Source organism: Megalops cyprinoides, chromosome 17 (assembly GCF_013368585.1).
Source record: "Megalops cyprinoides isolate fMegCyp1 chromosome 17, fMegCyp1.pri, whole genome shotgun sequence".
NCBI lineage: Eukaryota > Metazoa > Chordata > Actinopteri > Elopiformes > Megalopidae > Megalops > Megalops cyprinoides.
The window spans coordinates 28345557-28369809 of NC_050599.1; the positions used below are offsets into that span (position 1 = coordinate 28345557).

The following is a 24253-nucleotide window of genomic DNA, read 5'->3' on the forward strand; positions in this document are numbered from 1 at the left end:
TTAACTTCTTTTTACATTATTAATATTGTTCATACTGTTGTCACTAATTTACTGCAAAAATAGCTTTGGAAACAAATTTAATTGTCATGCCAATAAAGCTTATTGGATTGAATTGAATTAAATTGAACAGAGAGGCAGAGAGAGGAGAGAAAATAGGTTCTTGTCCATAGAGATTTATTTGACTGCAAAGTAACCTATATTGTGAGTTCAGTGAAAGGATTCTGAATGAAGATGGCTCTTCTCTTTGCATAGAGGTCAGGTAAAGACGGAGGAAGGGGCTAAACTGACTTGCCGCAGAAAGCTTTTCCTGGATCAGTATTGGCAGTGATGACGCTCTGCTCGAAGACATGGCACTTGTCACAGAATGCCATTCCTGGATCCTTCCTGGTAGCAATGAGGCCTTACTCAAAGGCATGGCACCTCGCCACAGAACACCGTTCCTGGGTCAGTCCTGGCAGCGGCGAGCTCTTTGATTCTCCAGCTGCCACTAGCGTTGCTGTCTCTGAGGGAGAGAAAAAGCGCATGTAGAGCGTGACCCCCAGACGGGATGCCAGCTGAGGCTCTGCTGAGGTCACAACATCACACAGGGAACAGGGTGTTGGGTTTCATGGAAGAACTCCGCGTCCCATGGCAATGGTCACATGGTGGGGGTTGTCACTAGGGGCGCGGAGCTGAAGGTCTGTGTGTGTGTCTCTATGTGTGTGCTCATGTGTGTGGGAAAGGAACTGTTCAAAGCACATATGGAATGCACTGATCATATTGGAGAAAACAGCTGGGGAAATGTCCTGAACCCCTCCACCTGAGCCCCGCCTCCTTTCTAAGGCTGGTCAGTGCATTTACCAGCTGAATTCCCAGCAGCCCTGTTGCTGAGTCATTTGTTTCCACAGCATTGTGGTTATTTAATACCCAGCACACTCATGGCAAAGATTAGGCTGTTCGCTGGTGCCCTGGCCAAATTCTTCACCTGGCTATTCAGATCAGGCTATGGTATCATCCCCAGTGTAGATTCATTGGCTAAATGTGAGGGTTCTGGTCCCAAACGGCTGTCTCTGAAGTGGGTGCTGCACACTGGTGGTCATTTAGGTGGGTCACTTTGAAGTGAACTCATACACTGTGAAGTGTTTCGAGAAAGGTATACTACAAAGATACTTTATAAATGCAACCTATCACTATTGTTGACCACTGTCATCACTATCATCATTATTATTGCTGTAATTGCTGTTCCTGCTGTTCTTATTTCAATCAGACTGTTAGTCTAACTCCCAGTGTAGTCTAAGTTTAGTCATGTATGGAAGCACTAGCCCACCTTTCTGCACAGTCAGAGAAAATCATGACCCAAAACTTAAGGCACTGTCTATAGCAAATTCTCATAAAACTTCCTTAAGGTGATTGCAAGTGGAATGAGAGAAGAATGACAAAGAACAATTGAAGATCCACTTTGATCATTAGATTTCCCTGTTCCACAATACTGGTGCAACAATCAATATTGGGTGACAGTGTTGCTTTTTAACTGAGCACCGTCATACAGCCTTAGATCACTCAAGACCAAACTGGAACAATGATTTCCCTCTAGATTTACTGTCATCTTAATCTAATTTGCTACCTTTCATGGCTGCCTGAAATATTAGTGTCCATCTCTACTGCCTTCTACCGCAGTTATTGCTGTTGAGGTTTATTTACATCCAATAAAGTTTATTGGATGATTATTGGATCATTTCAGGTTGAGTCAAAATGACATTAGGCTGGCAGAAATGTTGTCCTCATTATGATGCTGTTAAGAGAACAGAGGAAGTTTAATGATGAGAATGGGTCATTCCTTTCAAACGAGATGCAGCGAGGTTTGCGCTGTGCTCGGCTCACAATTCGTTTGAGACGCACAGGGGCCGAACGAGGTTGCCCTACCTGGGGGGGTGTGGCCTCTCCTGTCTGGGAACGCTCAATGCTCAGGAATTCTGCACGAGGGCGGGGTCAGAACTCAGCCACCAGAGTTTCTGCCAGGACGGGTTTTCAGCTGGCATGAATCAGGCATGATTTTGGTCCGTTGTTGTCAGCTCTGCCAGGAATCCACTGGCTTAACACCAGCTCCACTTGAATTCATTTAAATGAGGCCCATTGTTTCACCCCACATAATCTCAAAGCACAGAGGCAAATGCTAAGGGCATTTACCTGCAACAGGTAAACAGGTTAATTGCAATGCTTTGCATTCTTGGCTGATCCTTTAAACCTTAAAGGGTGCATTATTTTATTGAATGAATCACCTGATACACAGGGCAAATTGCATAGCTCCCATTGTGTGTAATGTCCACTTACAGAGGGAGGTGTTTCCTGAAGCAATGCAGGTTCAGCACCTTCCTCAGTAGGACAACAGATGTGTCTCACCTGGGAGTCAAACACATGTGTTGCTGGTTTAGAGGGACATTTCCATGAACACTCTACCGCAGCACTGGCCCTGTGTGCTTAATGGCTACAGTGCAGCAGAGCATAGCAGTGAAGCGTAAATTGGGTTGGATACTGCTGCTGTGCCCTTGAGCAAGAGGTTTAACTTTGACTGTTTGAGTAAACATCTGTGAGCTGTGCATACTGGCCCATGTCAGTCATGCTTGATCAGGAACTATGCCAAGCACATTCATAATAATAATGATTAATACATAAATAATGATGCTGCTTTTCACTTCACCATGTGACAGCCAATGGAAGGTTTAATTCTGATGTGCATAAGTTACAATGCCCTATTTTACCATATGTACTGCTACCAATTTAGGTTGATAGAGCTCTCTCAGGTCAGAAAAGTTACCTGTCTCCTCATTGATAGAATATTGAAAGAACTGCTGTGGAACCAATGTGACCTGAACCGTGTGCTCTGGGGGGAGCAATATCTCTATGAACACTGTCTCAGACCCACCCCCCTGTCATTGGCCCCACTTGGCCCCTCTCTGTCTGAGTCACTGACTTGGCGGCCACCCCACAGTTTCTGGTAGTGTCTGACCCCAGCGGAGACCAAAACACCAGCCGGCTTCTAAGATTAAGGAGATCCCTGGCAGTCAGACCCCAAAGAGAGCGACCTTAGCATTAGCACGTCAAAGGGAACGGGCACGGGTCACCTACTAGAGGGGTGTTCCACACGTCAGGTGCTCTTGGAATCAACCTGGCCCAGCTGGGAAGACTTAAAACATGCAGACTGACTGAAGAGAGAGGATTTAAACTGGAGAGGAAATGGAGGGAGGGTTCAGAGCTGTGACAGAGGAACTTTCGGTGTTGAGAGTCCTCATTGACAGTGGTAGGTTGACTGCCCTGGTTCGCCTGTGGAGAATGCTTGTGTTCAGGTGAACGCCTGCACAGTGTTTAGGTCTGTTGTGTTCCAGAGTATGACTAGTGAATGACATTTAGTGAGGTAACAGGTGTTGGAATTTATTCTAAGCTCCCTAATGCTATTCTGTTCAATGAAAGGAAAGTTTGGAAAGGAATTTGCCTTTTGCTGCAACACAGAAAATATTGGCTCCCACACTGCCTGAAACACTAAATATAGACCGCTACAATACTGTTGTAGTAGCTTAATTTTCTCATAGAAACATTTTAATTCCTCAGGAGCTATACCACATTCCAGCTGGATGGGTGTATCAGAAAATTGGTTGTTAAGGATTTTACATTTGCAATACCAAGTGGAGCAAAAGTTGCTCAGGAAAGAATTCATATCAATGAAATGAAGGCTGTTCAGCAGATTTTATATTCGAAGTGGTTTCTGACATGCAGGGAAGATGCAGACCCATTCATTACCAGGGCTGAGGAAAACCTCATGTGGTCACAGTGCATTATTGTGTACTGTTCAGAGGTGGACACCCTGGCTTAAGTCCTGCCATGTATTTGTTCTAGCCATTGACTGAACAAGGTGATTTCACTAATTAGCTCCTCTACCTGGCTGAAGAGTTGTGCTAATTACATTCAGCTGGTGTAGTGCATGGGTGAAACAAATAGGTGGCAGGACTTTTACTTTCTTAAGCCACGGTGTCCACCTCTGGTACTATTTAATGTAGGTAAAGGCTAAATCTGTGATTCCCCCACAACACTGCAATCTTGGAACGTGGTTTTGATTTGCAAAACTGTTTTTAGCATTAATGTGTTAACTCACAGCTTTGATTATAGAAGAAGCTCAGCTGATCGTTTTCTTATTGCCGGGAGTGTCTGGGAGATTTCCCCAGCACAGCAGCAAGGCTCAGAGGGTCACTTGTGTTTTTAGTGTGCTTTTAGTTAGGGTAGCTGTTCCAGCTGTCCCTCCCCTGAGTGTGTCTCTGTGTCCCCAACAGTGGAGCAGGAGCAGATTCAGAAGAGGACGTTCACCAACTGGATCAATGCCCAGCTCTCCAAGGTGAGATCAAAGTGAAAGTGCCACACCATTGGTAGAAACTATTTCCCCACTATAGGATAACTACTTCACTGGTGGAGATAATCCAGTAATTCCAGATCTTTAGCTGTGGGACACGAAGGAGTACTTTTGCAATAAAGTCTTGCATTTCAAAATTTATGGTTAAATGAGAGGCTTTATTATCATCAGACTCTGTCTTTGCATGTAGGGGCAGTTTAAGTATTGGTGAACCAAACCAGAAAAAACTGCTTTAGCAATCTGGCTGTGACAAAAGGAAGGTTTAACGGTACAAACACAGCGCTCCACCTTCTACACACATCTTAAGTGAATGAACGCGGTTTGTGTGTGTGGTTGTGTGTGTTTGTGTGAATGTATATATAAACACAGACCTAAAAGTGCCACTTCACCCCTCAGGGAGACACGCTCCCGCCCCCTGCTGGCACAGGACCTCAGTGCATGTGATTGCAGGAGGAGCTATTTATAGAGCCCAGGGAGATCAGACAGGGTGCAACCTGAGCCGAAGCCCCTGCCCCCACTCCCACAGTCCCCACCCCTCCCCGCCTCATGGTCCGGTACCAGCCAGACTGGTACATGGTGTCATCAGAAAGTAATGAATGCTTTGCTGTGGACCAATGAACTCTTTACAATCTGTGTAACTGAAAAGGAGATCCTGGCAATTTTTTGGCTTTATGAATGTTACATCCATACTACTATGCCTCTAATAAACAGCTTTCAGTTGAAAGAAGGGACAGCAAGCTGGCTTGCCTAAGAGGTGCCAGCAAGCTGCATATTGATTTGCACAGAGGCTTGTTATTTATGATTTCGGATTCATTTTTTCTGGATTCTGTAGTATGTTGATTATTGTTTATTTTTTTAGCTGCTTTCTCCTGGCTGGGCCAAATGACACCTAGAGCACTCAATATATTTATTTAATTTGTAATTTAAAGGCAAACATACAATTTAATTAATTAATTCTCTTTTGCAGTCAGCATTTAGTGAGCTATATACCTTGAGGTCTAATTGTAACTGGGGTCTAACTCCTGACCTCACTCATATGCAAACACAGACATCGTATTACCTGTTTATTGCCTATTAAAGACAGTGATTGTTATAATGAGCAGAGGAGTCACAGTTAACTGGTTGTTAACGGTGTAAACAAGCCTTTAATTGCACACTGTGTCTGACTGTCACGGTGAGGAAAATGCCAGAGCACTCTGGGAAATGCATGAGTGTGTCGACAAGTCCTGCACACAATTGCTAGTCACAACATTCCAAATGCAAATCTTTGTTGCAAATCTGCTGTTTTCAACAAAATGAGACATTTCCCACCTGCCAAAGTCCATCATTGTAAAAGCCATTGACCTTTCAACATCAACTGTAATGTACACACTGTTTATGAGATGAGATGTCTGATGTTCAGGACATAATTGCAGAGAGGAGTTTTTGCTGTTTTCAACATGCCAAAGATAGTTTTCACTTGCCAAGATGGAGATTCACTGTTCGTTGGCTTTTTGGTGACTGCAGTACCTCTCACTCCATTTCCAGCTATGCTTATGGTGCTGCACTGTGTTCAAAAATCAGGTCCATCATGCTTGCTGGACGTTGGGTGATGGTTGCTCACTCTCTCTTTCTCTCACTCAGAGGACCCCTCCCTCAGTGGTGCTGGACCTGTTCTCAGACCTGCAGGACGGGACACGGCTGCTGGACCTGCTAGAGGTGATGAGCAGCCAGCGCATGGTGAGTAACCCTGTGACCCTGGAGAACCTGCCCCATACAACCGCCACACTGCCGTGAGCTGACCTTTGACCCTCCCTCCCTCCCTCCGTCCCACAGAAACGAGAGAAGGGCCGGGGAGTTTTCCAGCACAGGAGCAACATTGAAACAGCCCTGAACTTTCTGAAGAAGAAATCAGTGAGAATATGCTATGTCATCAACTCCCTGTTACACAAACTATAGCACCGACTACTGACACAGAATGCTGAGTTATGTACTGTCTCCCATTATCAGTTGTAACACTGATGATACGGGATCATCTCTGCTGTTAGCTCTTGCATCCACTTCTGGAAGTTGCTCTGGAGAGGGGTGTCTGCTAAATGACTATGTGAGAGCTAAATGTGAGAGCTTATGGCGGGGGGGGGGGTCATGGAGGTTCAGGGGGTGGAATGTTGGCTGGTCTCAGAGGGACTTTGATTATGGTGGTGATGGTAAAAATGGGGGCGGGGCTGGAACCTGGACTCATTTTGACACTTAGACATTGTGGGTCTAGGGAAGAGGAGGAGCAAGTGGGAAAAAGGGGAGCGGATTGGGGCAGTGAGGCAGGTAGTGAAAGGGCACATTCCAAAGAAAATCTGTGATAGTATAGTGTGTGGACCACATTGATCATGCAAGAGTGTTATCCTTTCAGTAGAAGAAGTTACAGTTGTCATGTCAGTGCCTCAGTTTAGCAGATTGTGTGTATCCACAATCTGCTCTCCAATTTGCACAGATCAAACTGGTGAACATCAATGTCCCTGACATCATCGATGGCCGTCCCTCCATCATCCTGGGTCTGGTGTGGTCCATTATCCTGCACTGTCACGTGAGTATTGCCACATGGATATGGATTCAACAGGTTGCTCAAAGGTTCTGTATGATACATAGAACTACCGTTTCCAAAATAGCCAGCTGCCTGGCATTTTTGAGGAGCCTCAGATTTGCTTTTTGAAAGTAAATGGGGATTCATCATTCATTACTGACCCCTCCCCTCGTCATTGTGGTTCCAGATCGAGGAGCTGGCGAACACCTTGTCCTTCAGCTCCCGCCATTCGTCGCTGGAGTCACTGGAGTCCCTGGGCAGCCAGGACTCTCCCCGCAGCAGCCCTGCCCAGCACCGGGCATCGCCCCTCCACGCCCGCTTCCGCATCTCAGCCAAGAAGGCCCTGCTGCTGTGGGTCAGGGAGCAGTGCAGCAGGTCAGCCTGTAACAAGCAGACACACAAAAGCTTTACATACACATACACACACACAGACACACACACACACCTATACACACACACACACACACACACACACACACAGATACGCACACACATACAGTACCAGTCAAAAGTTTGGACACATTTTTCTTTATTTATTTTTTCTATCTTACACATTTTAGAATAATAGTTAAGACATCAAAACATAACACAGATGGAATTATGAAAAAAAGTGTTACAAACAAATCAAAACTATCTTACATTTTAGATTTTTCAAAATAGCCAAAAATATATATATTTTTAATTAAAGATTTTTTGAAAATAATTTAATGCATACACATCAACTTCACTATTTACATATTTCTCAGAAACAAATTTTAAGCATTTAAGCATAAGTCTTTAGTTCAAAATATCTTTGAATGCATGTTTCCCAACATCTTAATCAGGTATGTCCAGACTTTCAATTTCAATTCAATTCAGTTTATTTATATAGGGCTTTTACAACATGAGTTGTCACAAAGCAGCTATACATCGGTATTCCAGGCCTGATACCCCCTCAGAGCAAGCCAAAGGCGACAGTGGCAAAGAGAAACTCTGTGACTAATAAGAAGAAACCTTGAGCAGAACCTGGGTCAGAGGGGGAGCCCATCTGCTTCTGGCTGGCACTGGGTGGACAAATAGAGTAGTAAAGAATTTACTATGAAGTTCTTAACAGTACGTAAGAATGGTGAAACATGTAGGTAGTAAGACAGAGCAATGTAGGTGTGTAAGACACAATGAGTCTTGTAAATCTTAAATCTTAAAAGTTATACAGCAGAATATGCATGGCATGTAGTCCTTGAGGGTCCAGTTCTTGATACATGGAGGGGTCCACAGAAATGACAATGAGGAAGCTGAGCTGGAGGTCCCGAAGTGATTGAGTTACAGCTCCAGGCAGGAGCCCGGAGCCAGATGGGGAAAACAAAATTGAAAAACATGGGTTAGTGAATGATAAGAGTGGCAGGGATGTACAGCAGAGAGGCAGGAGAGGAGGGGCAGGGAAAAAGATGCCAGTGTGCAACAAGGAAAAAACCCCAGAAAGCTAACATTATGGCAGCATACCTAGGGGACAGGAGGTAAGAGACCGGCATAATGGGTGGCAGTGTAGCATAGTGGTTAAGGAACAGGACTCGTAACCGAAAGGTTGCCGGTTCGATCCCCGCTGGGACACTGCTGCTGTACCCTTGGGCAAGGTACTTAACCCGCAACTGTCTCAGTAAATATCCGGCTGTATAAATGGATAACATTGTAAAGAGCTGTAACCTATGTAAGTCGCTTTGGATAAAAGCGTCTGCCAAATGAATAAATGTAAATGTAAGTAATCATGAGGGAGTCAACACCAGATCACGGCTAATGACCACTTAGTCCACCAGAGACTCTATGGTCCATGCCAGCACCAGGCCATGTCCCTCAGCTGAAGAATTTACTGTATAGATATGTTTTGAGCCTAGGCTTAAAGGTCGAGAGAGAGTCTGCTCCCCAAACCTCAGTGGGTAAGCTGTTCCATAGGAGAGGGGCGTTTAGTTCTAGTTAAGATACAAGCAGCTGCATTTTGTACGAGCTGAAAGGGTTTTAGTGAGACATTTGCACATCCTGACAAGAGGGCATTACAGTAGTCTAATCTGGATGTTACAAAGGTGTGGATTAGCTTTTCAGCATCATTAATTGATACAATTTTCCTGATTTTGGCTATATTTCTCAAATGAAAGAAGGCTGTCCTAGAGGTGTTAGTTATATGAGATTCAAAAGAGAGCTCAGGATCAATAACAACACCAAGGTCTTTGATAGCTGCACTTGAGGCAAGGGAGACACCGTCAAGGTCTAGTGTAAAATGAGTGAATTTGCTCCTGATTGAATTTTGGCCAACAGTCAATATTTCAGTTTTGTTGAGGAGGAGAAAATTTCGGGCAATCTGATTCTTTACGTCTGTTAGGCAGGCCTCCATGTTTGATATATTCAGAGGGACATCAGGTTTGACTGATATGTATAACTGAGTGTCATCCACATAACAGTGGAAGCTAATGTCGTGTTTACGGATGATATTGCCAAGAGGCAACATATATAACGAGAAGAGCAGAGGCCCAAGCACGGATCCGTGAGGTATACCATACCTTACTCTGGAACAAGCGGAAGATTCATTGTTAATAGAGACAAACTGATATTGCTCTGATATAGGACTTAAACCAAGATAGAGCCTGTCCTCTTATGCCAACCAGGTTTTCAAGGCGGTCGAGGAGGATACAATGGTCGATGGCACTATGATGAGGTCTAAACCCAGCCTGAAAAACTTCCAAAATGTTGTCAGAGTGTAAAAATGCACAGAGTTGCTTTGATACTGCTTTTTCCAGGATTTTTGAGAGAAGAGAGAGATTGGGCTTCTTCAGAATAGGCTTGATAACTGCTACTTTAAAGTACTGAGGTACGTGTCCAGACGTAAGGGAGGCGTTGATAAGATTTAATAGTGGTGTACCAATTGCAGGTAGTAGTTGTTTTAGGAAGCCAGATGGTATGGGGTCTAGTTGGCTGGTAGAGATTTTAGATGAATTGATTAAAGAAAAAAAGTCATTAAATGCAATGGGTTAAAAAGTCAAAGCACGAGGTAGGCCTAATAGACATACCTATGTTGTCTGCGAAGGGACTGGCCAGGCAGGAGAGAGAAGTTGATGGAAATTTTTGTATTGTGTCTTTATGCTTTTACTATCAAAGAAGTTCATGAAGTCATTGCTACTATAAATTGCTGGCAAGTTAGGGTTAATTGATGCAGGACTCTTAGTTAATCTGGTGATAGTGCTAAACAGATACCTAGGATTGTCCTTATTTTTCTCAGTAAGGGTATAGAAATATTTGGATCTGGCAGCTATGAGGGCATGCTTATACGTTAGGAGACTTTCCTTCCATGCAGGAAAAAAACTTCTAATTTTCTTTGGAGTTTTTGCATAACTTGTTTGAGAGCATGGGTATGGTCATTGTACTAAGGTGCTAGCTTTTTGACTGTGATTTTCTTCCTTTTAAAGTGGACATGAAACACTAGATGTAGTTAGCATAATTTACAAGATGGATTCCCACTCTAAAAATCCTTATAGGTTTAACACTGTCAGTGAAACTGGATTAAAAATAATAAGTAATCTAAGTTACATTTTTTGAAACAAGTGTAGCGCCATCTTGTTTTAGCGTAGAATGTGACGTCATGAGGTTGGTTGTCTTGGACATTCCACATTAGTTCACATTAGCTAACTAGTGACAGCACTGACAATCACTGACTCAATGGAAAATAAGAAAAGCCAAACTAAAAAGCGATGCAAGGGGGTCACTTTTGTATTGCCCCTGGATGCAGCAATGAATTTTATGGGGTCAAAAAACAAAGAAAGATTGTACACTTTCATACTTTGCCTCTTAAGCGGCAAGCGGTTCTTTATCGTTGGCTAGATGCACTGAAATGAAAGAATCCCCCAGTTAGCCATGATGCTAGGGTTTGTAGCGAGCACTTTGTAAACGAGGACAATGTGAACAAGAGTCAGGCGTACTGGTGGTTCGCCGGACCAACAAGCTGAAGTCCGAGGCCGCTCCTTGTGTTTGACTTTTCCTCTTATAAGATTGGGTGTACAGACCATCCGACCCAGTCTAATAGCAAAGAAGTAGCTGTGCGCCGTAAGGAAAGGGCCCAACGGCACGCCCATCTGGCAGAGCAGAAAGAGGTACGACCAGGGTTATGTTACGTCTTTTCCCGTCAAAGCACAGCCATCTAGTTTACAAGATAATGATTAGATAATATGTAAGGGATAATGTACAGCGAGCCATTATTGCAAAATAAACCCCGACGGGGTGATGCAGGACCCCGACACAAAGCTGTATCAGCTTATTACATGGCTACTTACATGGCTACTTACTAAAGAAATCAATAATTTGACACAAAATATTGATTTTAAAATGATTTTATTGATTTTTTTTTATTACTTTTCTCTCGAAATTCTACGTACCACCGCCGCAACTGCTGTCTTCCTTGGTCAACTTTCCAACTAACCAACCTCATGATGTGGTCAGTGACGCAATGGCAATATGGCGGCGAGCCAGAGCGAAAGCATAAGTTAGTACCAAACATAAATCTATTATAATTTAACGTGTAATCATTTTATATCTAAAAGTTTCTCAAAATAAATTCCAACACACTTAATTCTGTACAAAACTCATCAAAATTAGGCTGTTTCATTTCCACTTTAAGGGGAGCAACAGCATCCAGAGTTTTACGTAAGGCAGAATCGATACTGTCTGTGAGTTGATTAATTTCAGTTAAGCTAGGGTTTGATCATAAGCTAGGGGAGATTTCATTGTAAAGGCTGTATGATGTAGGGAGCTCATCGATAAAGGCATTAGCTGTAAAAGACGAAAACGTGCATCTAGACGAAAAAAGACTGGTTGACTGGTACTGTATATACACACTGGTACTGTATACACACACACACACACACACACACACACACATACTCAGACACACAGGCACACATACGCATGCAGGAGTAGTATGATACTTTCCCTGCAAAGGAAATAACACAAAAGTGCTGTTTTATGGTCAGATTGATCTTTTGAGTCCTCACAGTGTCCCCCTTAACCCTCATACTTAGAAGCTTCCCCTAAAACAACACAAGTCCCAGGGGGAGAGTCTGTGTCCTGGTCTGACCCCCCCTTCCCCTACTCCTTCAGGGCCGGCTGCACCCTCAACATCAAAGACTTCAAGTCCAGCTGGCGCAGTGGCGTAGTCTTCCTGGCCATCCTCCATTCCCTGCGCCCCGACCTCGTGGACTTGTCAGAGGCCGAAAACAGAACCAACCAGCAGAACCTGGAGGAAGCCTTCCGGCTCGCGGAGAGGGAGCTGCGGATTCCCAGGCTGCTGGAGCCAGAGGGTGAGTTGGCTAGGCCGAACTTCAGTACCAGACAGCACTAGCGCTGGCTTTTTGCTACAGTTAGCCATATTGCTCTGACTTTGGATGCTGGAGCTGCAGGGGGTGCAGTGTGCCACCCTGCTTGCACTTCCAGGAAGGCCTCACATCTGTTGGTCTTCTGCTGGACAACAGAAGCTGTGTATGTAGTGTTTTGAAGTCTTTACCCATCTTAATCATGGATTCTTCACGCATGGACCACATATCCAGGACAGTGCTCTCTATATTATGAAATTCTGTCTCTGCCATTTTGGAAGTGTTCTGATTTGCTGGCTCATTATGAACATTCTTGATGGGGTGTGGTCTAAAACACAAACCCTGTAGTACCAATAGGAACACAGGCTACACCTAAACTTCCTGTTACCAAGCAGCCCCTCTTAGCCAGAAAATGGGAACACCAGAGCGGAATATCTGCTCATAATATAACATTCTTGCCTTTAATCGCGGCTCTGTACAGATGTTGATATCAAAGACCCAGATGAGAAGTCCATCATGACGTATGTGGCCCAGTTCCTGCAGTATTCCAAAGACCTATCTGTGCCTGAAGAGGATTCCCAGGTGAGTGATCCATTTCCAGGTCAATATTGTTCCTGGTGTTGCTTTTCAGGGTTTCATGGTGATCCGTTCCATCTGGCTCTGTTGTCCCGATCCTTCTGACTGTCATGGTGAAATGCTAGCCTGGTAACTCTGTCCTCTTTCTCCCCCTGCCGGCGACCTGGAGCAGGTGCACTCCCTGACTCCACCCACATGCCTCTCTCCTGTCCATCTGCCCTCTCATTTCACTCCTGCTGTGGCCGCCTCCCCTGTGCACCAGGTAGCCCTGCTTACCCCACCCACCTGCTGCTCTGCCTACCCCATGCCTCTCCCACTTCCCTCTCTTCTGACCCAGTGTCCCTCCTTCTTTCCTCCATCATTCAGCATGTCATCATAAACCTACTACCCAGAGAACTGACTTGAGACTTGTGCTGAAGCACTCACTCTCCAGCAAAATCCTTACAATGTGACAGTGCTGATCATTGCAGGCCATTGCAGAGAAATAATAACATTCATTCATATGGGCAATACAGTTAAAACCAGGAAACAACACAGCTACTATGAATGCCTTATGCAAAAGCAACAATTGGATGAAAAAAGTTTCCTTTTGTATTTTATGCTGATCCAGAGTCAGCAGGTTGTTGGGGGTAGTTGATGTAAAAATCCTTTCTGCCATAAATAACCTAGCGAAGTTTGCTTGTGTTTCCATGTTTGTGACTGAATGTTTGGGAGGCTCCAAGCAGCACCCTCCTACCAAAATCTGATACCAGGTCTCTGACCTCATTTCTGTTGATTATATCATTGATGCCCTGTGTTGGAAATAGTCCCAGATACCGCTGATGTTGAGCAGTATTGCAAATATTGCCTCCCTGGATGGGCACAGAAATGTCAACACGTGTCGTGTGGCTAGTCCTTTTCTTACAGTAGAGAATATCCACTGCTTCTATTTTGCATCTGAAGTTGACTGTCCTGAGCTAAATATTAGAGCAAATTGCATAAACTCAAAAAACGCTGATCTCGATTGGGCAGATCATAAATATCATTGCAAAAAATGATGCATAACATCATGATGGGTAAGACATTGCTAGCAAAGAAAAAATGTTGTGAAGAATTGCTATTTTGTTTTTACCTGCTGTTCTTCAAAACAGTTGTCTCCCAGTGCCCTTGTACTAGCAAGAAGCAAAGACATTTGTATCATTTTTTCATCCTGTAATCTGCAGCATGAGTGGAGCTCAAGAATGAGCAGAAGTGTTTAGCTTCAGCTTTGAAGGGGTTAAAATGGTTTTGCTTGGAACATAAAATCTAGATTAGTAGAGTTATCTGAGATTGCCTCCTCTCTGGAGGAAGTGGGAGGAGCCCAGATTATTAATAACACACTGACTGTTGATATTAGCTGTTGCAGATATCTTTTGTTTTGCTACCTGTTGTTTGATTACCCCTCACAGGTATGTAACAAGCCCATGATAAGTATACTCTAAACATACATCTATGTTTCTTCTTTTCACATTATGTTTGTTGTGAACAATTCTTCCATTGGATGACATTAGGTTGGTAGTGGGCTCTGCCCCTTTCTGTTTTTTACCCCTCCCTCTCTGCTGTAACCCCAGGCGACCCCCAGTCAGAAAGTCAGGGAGGTCACATTATGGCTGCAGCAGGCCCACCAGGAGCTGCTGGAGGTTTGGGGCTCGACAGAGGGCAGGAGCTATGCCCAGAGGTACCAGGTAAGTAGCATTGCTAAGTTTGCTAAAGAGCTAAACCCTGGGACCTGAGGGCTTTCAGCTAGGTTTAAATCCCAGATGGATGTTTTAGCTTTTTTCAAGTATGGTATTTTGTTACTTTTTTCCCTCCTGAAATTATCCAGATTCATAAATGCCAAGTCTATTATAAGTATTATACAGTAAGTTTCCCTTAGTTGACTGGGTTGAACCAGTCTATTTGGCGCCGGAAAATTTGTTTGTTTGATATGTTATTGGGCAAAGCCTCACTCATCCGTCTCCAGTAACAGGTGCTACATGTATGTGTGTGTGTGTGTGTGTGCGTGTGTGTGTGTGTGTGCGTGCGCGCATGTGTGTCGGCTCCAGGCATTCCAGACATTCGTGGTGCCGTTTGATGAGCAGCGACGGCATGTGATGCCCATGCTGAGCGCTGCACGGGGCCACTCCAGCGAGGAGCAGCGAGCCCTCAGACAGGCCTTTGACATCCTGGCAGAGGAGGTATGGGGATCACCCGCTGAGCCTTGGAGAACACTACACTGCACAACACTGTTATACTGCCTACTACTATGCTATGACACATTAGTCTATATGGCACTGTACTACGCTATACTATACTGCATTGTACTCCTCTATGACACATCAATATATGCTACGCTGTACTATGCTATACTACACTGTAGTATACTGCACTGTACTACACTATTCTATACTATGCAACATTGTACAATACTACACTCCACATGCTGTACGATATACTTTATTGTCCCCTTAGGGAAATTTGTCTTGGACTCAATGCTGCGCACATAAAATGCCTTCACAATCGAAGCAGTAAAAAAACATTAAAAAGGCATAAAAAGCATTACAAGTCCGGGTTGCCAGCAGGGCAGCGCCGCCATTTTTTTACTACATTGCACTGTTCTATACTTTTCACTACATTAAACTAAGGCAACACTAATCAATACTACACTATACTACACTACACCACGCTACATGGTGATACACACCAACATACTACACCACACCACACTACACTCCACTCCATTACACTGTGTTTTGGATTACGTTACACTTTCCTGTACCACTACACATTACACTGGGCACACTACACTATACTGTGCTATCATACACTATCCTAACCGACAAAACCGACAGAACCCTGCTTCACAGAGTCTAACAGCATGCTCTCTCATCGAGACTAACAACACACTGCCTCATAGAGAGTAAACTGCCTTGTAGAGACCCACAGAACACTGTCTCATACCAACAGTAATCTGTCAAATACACACCAACAGTAAATCTACCTCATAGAGACTAATGGTAATAGAAATTAACAGCACACTTGTGCTGATACCCACAGTTCCATGGGCCTCAGTGGGCGGTGGCAGTGCTGATGGTGGGCTGTCTTGGCAGAGTGTGCGTTGTACAGAGCTTCTATATTTGTTTATGATGAGACCTCTCTGCACAGTGAGGATAGCAGTCTGTTACTCACACTAATATTAGTGTTGGCACCAGCCCCAGGCATATCTGCTAATTCTCTTATCCAACACGGTTGTCTCTCCTTTAAAGGGCTCAGTGTTTGTGTATTAGTGTATTTGTGTCCCTGTTTTGTGCAGGGGCAATAAGGCACTGTGTGTGTTTGTGTTTGTGTGTGTGTGTGTATGTGTTGCTGTGTAAGGGAGTGTGTGTAAGGTAATTGTGTGTGTGTTCCTGTTTAAGGTGTATGTATGGTAACTGTGTGTTCCTGTATAACGTTAACATTATGTAGAGTGAGTGTGTTTGTTCCTGCAGGTCCAGCAGTGTGAGACGCAGCTCGATCACAGTCTTCCTGCTCCTCTGGACGCAGTGGGTAGGTGGCTGCTGCAGGTGGAGAGAGTGCTCACAGAGGAGGATGGGCACACACGGGACCACGCCCACGCTGCCCAGAAAGCCAGAGACAAGCGAGAACTGCTCAAGGTCTCTCCCTCCCCCCTTTCCTCTTCTCATACTCTTTCTCCTTCTCTCTTTTCCTCTCCTTCTCTCTCTATCTCTCTCTTTTCTTTCTTCTCACAGTAGCCCATGAGTGCTGTGTGGTTGATGTTCAGGTAACCTGAGCGCGGTGTGTGCCATGAGTGCTGTGTGATTGATGTTCAGGTAACCTGAACTGGGTTTGTGCCATGAATGCTCTGTGGCTGATGCTCACTGAATCTGAACATGGTGCGTGTGCATGTCCTTTCTCAGGCTTCAATGAAGGAGATGGGTGTGCACCTACAGACACTGCAGACTTTCCCCAACACAGATGAGTATGGAGACACCCTGGTGCCCGCGGGCAAATTGGACCAGATCAAAAGACGGTAACGGCAACCCCTCCCCCACCATCACAGTTCCTGGTTACAACAAACTGGGATTGCAACCAAAAGGTGCAGGTTCAAATCCAAGACAGAGCACAGCAATTGTGCCGCTGAGCGAGGACTCTTCATTTCTTAACATGCAACAGTATAATTTGATGTAAAACATAAAAAATGTAAGATATATAATCGGGTACATTAATAAATGAATGTGATGTAATGTAAGGTCTGACCCATATTACCTTGTGCTCTCCCTACAGGTTTACAAGCGCCAGGGTCACAGCCAAGTACCATGGGATCAAACTGGAGTTCCAGGAGTGCCGGCACTCCGTCCTGGACCAGCTGACCCAGATGGACTGTAAGATACGTTCCTGGAGAGAGCACTACAGTTCCCAGGAGGCTGTGCGCCAGCGGCTCCAGGACTGGCATGTAAGTGGCCATGCCAATGTAAAATGGCAGCACTCTGTGTTCCAAAGTCACATACACTCATATGATTATGTTAAATTTGTGGAGCGCAGTGTCTATTTAGTGTCTGTTTCCTGCCTGTTTATTTCTCATTTGTGGTACATACTCTCCTATAAGCTTGACAATGACATAGTGGGTCTGTGATGCCCAGGAGACTGTCGAAAAGCAAGGCCTGGTCTCACAGCTGGAGGCAGCGCTTCTCAGGATGAAGGCGGTGGCCAGCAACTACACCAGCAAGTCTGCACTAGGTAGGGGTGTGTGTGTATGTGTATCTGTGTGTATATACAGTACCAGTCAAAAGTCTGGACATACCTGATTAAGATATTGGGAAACATGCATTCAAAGACATTTTGAACTAAAGACTTATGCTTAAATGCATGAAATTTATTTCTTAGACAAATATAAATAATGAAGTTGATGCCTATGCATTAAAGTATTTTCAAAAAATCTTTTAAAATTTTTTTTTGGAACCTAATCTACTACATTGTGTTGTGGCTCGTTTCAGGCACTGTTTTGTAGAAGGAATCTACTTTCTCCCGAGTGTGCCTTTGTTTCTTCAGTGTAACACTGTAACACCCTTTAGGTTGCCATGCACTGATGTAGAGATTGACATTTAAAGCATGGCTGACCCCTCTCCTCACCCCTACCCCCCCAGTGGAGGATTCCCAGCGTGTTGCCAGGCTGGTGAGGGAAGCGGAGAGCGAGAGCACGCTTCGGACTGACGCTGTGGCGGCAGTGAGGGGTGCCTTGGAACGCGCCCTGTCCGCCTGGGACAACTACCATCAGGACCTGCGGGCCCTGCAGGCCTGGCTAGGACAGGAGGCAACCCGCACCCCAGGGGGGACAGAGGTACCCCACTTTACTGAGCTAGTTCTCTCCCAGTACAGGGGAATCTTCCAAAACTGGATGAACACTTAAAGAAGTGGGTGAACATTTATGTGTTTTATATTTGACCTGCTGTCCACTGTGATTACTTTATCCAAGATGCTCAATTTCATATGTTTATTTTTGAACTATTTTAGTATGTATCTAATCTATACACAAATAATTTTTAATGGAGTCCTTGGATAGTATTTAATTATGAATTTATTTTTCTGTTTTTTATTGTAACTTTATTCTGTATGTAGGATTCTCAGTACATATTAAAATACTCACTGGGGCTACAATGAGTTGATTGTGCGGCTTTTCTTTCATCACCACATTATGGTGCATTAGGGCTTTGTAAGCCACCTGTAAAAACACCTTTACAAGCCTTATATAATGCATCATAAGCTCTGTCCGAAGCATACCCAAAATAGTATGACCAGGTTATGACAACTGACATAAGTTGTAGTAAGTGTGTAATGTTATAGCATTGTGGCTTAGTATCATTTACCCTTCCATCCCAGGTGATGTCAGAGAGCCTGTCACAGTGGAGCACCCGCCAGGCCCACCTGAATGAGGTGGGGAACCTCCTGATCGAAGGAACGGATGCAGAGACCAGCCGTTCGCTGGCGGCTGAACTGCAGGCACTCAACAAGCAGTGGGCGACCTTCATCACAAGAACCAGATTTGTAAGGCTGAACCCTGCTGGGAGAGTGTGTGTTACAAACCAGGCTTCTGTATCAGTGAGCCTGCCTCAGATGGATTCCCCAAAAGATAGCCTGCAACCTTTACTAAACGAATGAGGCTGCTTTTGCGGAAGGACATTTTAAGAATATGACTACTTCTACTGTCTCCACTCTAGGCCTGAGGGGTACTGGAATACCCCTGGAAAGCAAAAGTTTCAGGTTGAAATATGAATTATGTTTGTCATTAAATTGTTTATTTGAACAAATGAGATGAGATACATTGTATTAAGGGGTTTAAGTCAAGGCTAGTTTTCTATCACATTTTTGTTTATCTGCAGGGGGGCACATGCATCAAAATTAAAAAATTAATTAAGTCAATTAAATCAATCAATTAAAAAAGACAGATTATTGTTATTAATAACAATGGTTTATTCTGTTTTTACTAGGACATGCCTTCTTTTCAGTTTGTCCCTGTTTGGGTTTCTGACATTGCCATGTACATTTCCCATGCTCCCTCCCTGTTTGTGTAACCCGTCGCTGGCCCCTGTGAGTCCATGGCCATGTTGAATGGAGACACCCTGTAACCATCTGGACCATCTTCCTTACCCAGGCTGTGTCCCCCGCGCCCGGTGGAGCCCCAAAGAAACCCCACATGGTCCAGGCCCTGACCCAGGAAGCTACACTGCTGCTGAGAGAGCCACTGGAGGTGTCATCCACCTCCCTGTGCGCGTACAGGAAGAGGCTGCAGGTGCTGTATCTAAAGCCTCCAGGGTCTTTGTAACCCTTAACCATGAGCACTGTGTTGGAATTGTCCACCATGTTGGAATTCTGCCACGCCCCCTTCAAAATGACATCATCAGTCCCACAATCCCCTTGAAGTGTGGGCTGTGATTAAAATGTAGCAGTGGCAATGATGAAAATATGAAGGGTTCAGACATCACCTTTAGTGCTGCCTGCACATTGATGGGATGGGACAGCATAGGCGTTCTACATGACCAGACATTTAGCTCTTGCTTTCTGTCCATACTTGCTTATCGAGGAGACTGTTGTTGGTGAAAGGAGGGTTTTTTTACCCACATTGCTGTACTAGCAGCGGTGGATGTTCTATTAAAGATCACACCCCTTCAAGAATATCAACAGCAAGCCAGCCAATGAGAACACATATTGATTTGTTAATGACAAAGACAGAACTTTCAATGCGAAACAAACTAAGCTGAATGTCTGGTTAATATATAGAATATCTGTGGTGATGATCTTCTGACATGTGGGGAAGAGTGCAACTTTTGTGAAACCAGAGCCCTGAACCCCAAACATGCTTCATCTTCTCATATTTTAATCAGCTCAAACACACTCAGATCCCATCTTTAAAACATGCAGGCAGAATTTCTTGTTTCATGTGACCTGACTGCTCAATACAGCGTTACACATCAGTCTGTGTCAGTCACAGATAGTGGATGGATTTAGATATCTGTTCATGTTTTTCAGCTCATGGTGACAAAGCTGAAGACGACAGACTTGGACTCCACGTCGGCTGATTTTTCAGGCCAGATTCTGCAAAAACTCAGACTCAGCGTGCATGAGGTGCATTGCCGTGGCTCTGTCCTTCACCTAACATTTTTAAAAGCACCTTGTGCTGTTCTTTGAGAGGTGAAAAGCCTTTATTTAAAAGGTGCAGCAGACATTTCTAAATGTGCCTTGAAAGGGGGGCAGCTAAGAATTTTCAAATACTTTCTGGCTTTTCTTCAAGATGCTTAATGTTAATTTCAGTCTCTTTTCATATATAAATGTTAAATGGTCATTTTGAAGTAAAGCTCTGATCTTTTTTACGGATCATAGCCACAGGTGCCCTTTGAATGTGCTGGCTCGGAAGGCCTTTGACTGTCTTTATCACTGAAATGAATTACAGTTAGACATACTATATGAAAACTAGCTTTAGGGCACAATTCCCTTTATACAGTAAGTCTATTTAGCTGTTTAAACTAAGTGGGTGTGACCTGAGTGTGTGGGCGTGTCTGGGCAGGTGAAGCAGGCGCTGGATGGGGCAGAGCGGGCCAGTGAGCAGCTGCAGCGGAATGCGTCGGTCCTGGAGGGCCGAGTGGCGGAGTTGGAGCACTGGGACACGGAGGCCCGGGAGGTCTATTGGCTCCTAAAGGAAGGGGAGAGGCGGGGCCAATGGGGTCATGACCCCAGGGCTAAAGTAAGGCTTGCAGTGTGACTGTGGGGCATAGTACTTTCACCACTGCCATTGTTAAATGTTGCAAATCAGATTCAGGGCTTCACAACCCGTTTAAATATCTACAATCATCATCTGTGACACACTGAGTTGAGCCTGTCCATGTTGAGCCTGTCCTGTTACCATGGGGCTTTGCTGTCTTTTGATTGGTTCATCTGAGTCAATGACTGAAAGCATGTCACAGTTCCACCCATTATGAGATTCATGAAGCCTCACTTTCACATTCCTACCCTATGTCTAATTATGCCTGATTGCACTGTTACAAGCTGTGGCTCCTTCCAGCTGATTTCCTGTTGGTATTTGACTGAGAGTTGATCTCTCTGGTTTCCCGACATTTTTTTTGGCTGGCCAGGTGCTGATCTCTCGAGGCCTGCAGCTGGAGGGGCAGGTGGTGACAGAGCATCAGGACTTTCAGGCTGGGTTGGTGACGGTTCGGAGGAGCTGGCCCCTGCTGTGCCTCAGCGGGTCCGAGATGCAGGACAGAATCAGACACGCACTCACTCAGTCCAAGGTGCTGTCCCCCCCGGCCAATACTCATGACCCTTTATCAGTGTACAGTACCAACCAAAAGTGTGGAGCATCTGACTAAGATAATGGGAAACATGCATTCAAAGACATTTTGATCTAAAGACAAATGCATAAGTGCATGAATTCCTTTTTCTTAGACAAATATACATCATGTAGTTGATGCCTATGTATGAATTTCTTTCCAGAAAAAATTTAATTTAAAAAAATATTTTTGGCTATTTCGAAGAATCTACAATAGAAGATATTTTTGATTTGATTTGATTTTTGTGATTTTTGTAATTGATTGATCGATTTTTGGTCACTGCACAATTCCATTTGTGTTGTTTCATAGTTGTGATGACTTTAATATTATTCTAAAATGTGGAAAATGGTAAAAATATAGAAAGAAAAGTGTGTCCAAACTTTTGACTGGTACTGTAGGTAAAGACAGTGGTGTCGTTAGGTCCAAAAATATTTTAAGCTTAGCCCCGAATATTTTCACCCTGAAAAAGGAGGTGTTTATAGCAAAACAACAGACAGACTGTGTAACAGAGTGAAACTTGACTTGCAGCATCCAAAGGTGTGATAATATTTATTTATTATAAAGGTAGATATAACCTCCCCAACCTACCGATACCGATATCCCTTCAAAAAAAAGACAAGCCCCAGGCAAATTTGACTTTGCCTCGGATCTTTTCAATAGCTAGAAATGCCCCTGGGTAAGGACCCATGCTCTTGCAGTCTGCTTTCCTCTAGGGTGTGGAAAGGTGTAGCATTTTACCAAGAAACAGAACATGTACAGTAAGGATGCTTGATTCTGTGTTTTTCCTACTTGTTTCTGATGTGACTGCATGTTTCTCTCTTTTTGAAGGTGTTTCTCTCTTCCTGCAGGTGTTGTCAGCACATGTTTCTCTGATTTGACCGTACATGTTGCTGTGCTTCGGCTTTGCAGAAAGTATGTCTCTCTCCTGACAGCTTGTGTGTCTTTGTTTTCCCAGGAGGCAGTGGGAATGCTTAGCTCTCTAGGTGTTCGACGACACCAAAGCCCTGGTGAAGCCCAGCCACCTGCTAAGATCTTTATCCAGATGGGGGAGAAACCACACTCAACTGACCCCCAGCCCCAGGAACTGAATGACCCCTCGATCCCAGATCTGGCCCTGCTTAGACCCTTCACGTATGCCCAGGCAGTGGTACAGCCTCAAGCTAAGGCCAGCCTCCAGCCGCAAGCACAGACTCAGACATCACCCCTCACTCCAATCCACAGCCAGGCCAAAATCCAGCCTCAAGCCTATGGCAAGGTCCCGGCCCACACCTCAGCTCAGCCAGAACCTCATACCTACACCAGCCACAACACTCAACATCCTTACCAACCCTATATCTGCACCCAGACCCAGGATCAACATACACCCCAGCCACATGTCCAGCCACAGCCCCAGGCTACTTCAAGATCCAAAGATTCACCCCAGTCACAGGCAAAAGTCCAGCCCGACATCCAGGCCTCTGCAAGGCCAAAAAATCTACCCCAGTCACAGGCTAAAGTTCAACCCCAGGTCCAGGCCTCTGCAAGGCCAAAAGATCTACCCCAGTCACAGGCTAAAGTCCAGCCTGACGTCCAGGCCTCTGCAGGGCCAAAAAATCTACCCCAGTCACAGGCTAAAGTCCAGCCCGATGTCCAGGCCTCTGCAAGGCCAAAAAATCTACCCCAGTCACAGGCTAAAGTCCAGCCCCAGGTCCAGACCTCTGCAAGGCCAAAAGATATACCCCAGTCACAGGCTAAAGTCCAACCCCAGGTCCAGACCTCTGCAAGGCCAAAAGATATACCCCAGTCACAGGCTAAAGTCCAGCCCCAGGTCCAGGCCTCTGCAGGGCCAAAAGATCTACCCCAGTCACAGGCTCAAGTCCAGCCCCAAGCATGTCTCCATGAAAAGGCATCTGCCAAACCCCAGGATTCTGCAAGGCCCCAACTTCTATCCCAGTCACAGGCTCAGGTCCAGGCCCCAGTTCTGGTCCCTGCTAGGATTCAGATCCTGCCCCATGCCCAACCCCTCTCCCCCACGCACACGTACATGCAGGCTAAAACACCCCCCCTCGTCAGACAGACTCCCCAGACAAGTACTGAGACTGACAGCAAAGCAGAGGTCCAGGCCAAAGACAGGTTTGAGAGGGCCAGGAAATGCCTCCAAGACTGCATCCTGGGTGCCATTGCAGTCTACAGCAGCAGACAGACCTCTGAAGAAGGAGCAGCAAGAAAAGAGGCAAGTTTTAAAAGTATTTAATACTAATACTAATAACAGCACTTTCCTTTCTTGTTTTCTTCTCTTTCTTTATCTATTTATTTTGTTGTTTCATCTCATGCCATCCCTGAGACTGCATTAGAGCAGCTTAAGGCTTCTCATGGCAAACAGCTGATGCTAAGCTGGGTCAGGTTTGTACTTTGATGGGAGACCCCCCGGGAAAACCAGATTTCCGTTGGCACTGGTATTGGTGAGCCAGTTGGGTTCTACCTTCCCTTTGGACACAGTACATCCAGTTCCTTAGTGCATTGGTCAGATGAAATGAAATAGTTTCTCTGACCTCACAGATCTATGCCCCATTGTTAGCAGTGCCTTCTGTGGAATGTCCCCTGGGGACACTGTGCG

General features: G+C 44.9%; 1 protein-coding gene across 1 annotated transcript in view; it reads left to right on the plus strand.

Moving 5' to 3' along the window:
• The first annotated feature begins 347 nt into the window (after nucleotides 1-347).
• The window catches only part of LOC118791858 (nesprin-2-like), a 112426-nt gene continuing 88520 nt past the window's right edge, over nucleotides 348-24253 (plus strand). Inside the window, exons 1-22 of the mRNA XM_036549341.1 lie at nucleotides 348-444; nucleotides 4302-4363; nucleotides 6002-6097; nucleotides 6194-6271; nucleotides 6846-6938; nucleotides 7123-7310; nucleotides 12051-12250; nucleotides 12744-12844; nucleotides 13011-13100; nucleotides 14428-14541; nucleotides 14902-15033; nucleotides 16324-16488; nucleotides 16753-16865; nucleotides 17120-17288; nucleotides 17476-17572; nucleotides 17980-18173; nucleotides 18713-18877; nucleotides 19485-19622; nucleotides 20360-20455; nucleotides 20895-21071; nucleotides 21460-21618; nucleotides 22613-23869. Of these exons, the coding sequence (XP_036405234.1) occupies nucleotides 348-444; nucleotides 4302-4363; nucleotides 6002-6097; nucleotides 6194-6271; nucleotides 6846-6938; nucleotides 7123-7310; nucleotides 12051-12250; nucleotides 12744-12844; nucleotides 13011-13100; nucleotides 14428-14541; nucleotides 14902-15033; nucleotides 16324-16488; nucleotides 16753-16865; nucleotides 17120-17288; nucleotides 17476-17572; nucleotides 17980-18173; nucleotides 18713-18877; nucleotides 19485-19622; nucleotides 20360-20455; nucleotides 20895-21071; nucleotides 21460-21618; nucleotides 22613-23869 (3981 nt within the window). The remainder of the gene's footprint in view (nucleotides 445-4301; nucleotides 4364-6001; nucleotides 6098-6193; nucleotides 6272-6845; nucleotides 6939-7122; nucleotides 7311-12050; nucleotides 12251-12743; nucleotides 12845-13010; nucleotides 13101-14427; nucleotides 14542-14901; nucleotides 15034-16323; nucleotides 16489-16752; nucleotides 16866-17119; nucleotides 17289-17475; nucleotides 17573-17979; nucleotides 18174-18712; nucleotides 18878-19484; nucleotides 19623-20359; nucleotides 20456-20894; nucleotides 21072-21459; nucleotides 21619-22612; nucleotides 23870-24253) is intronic.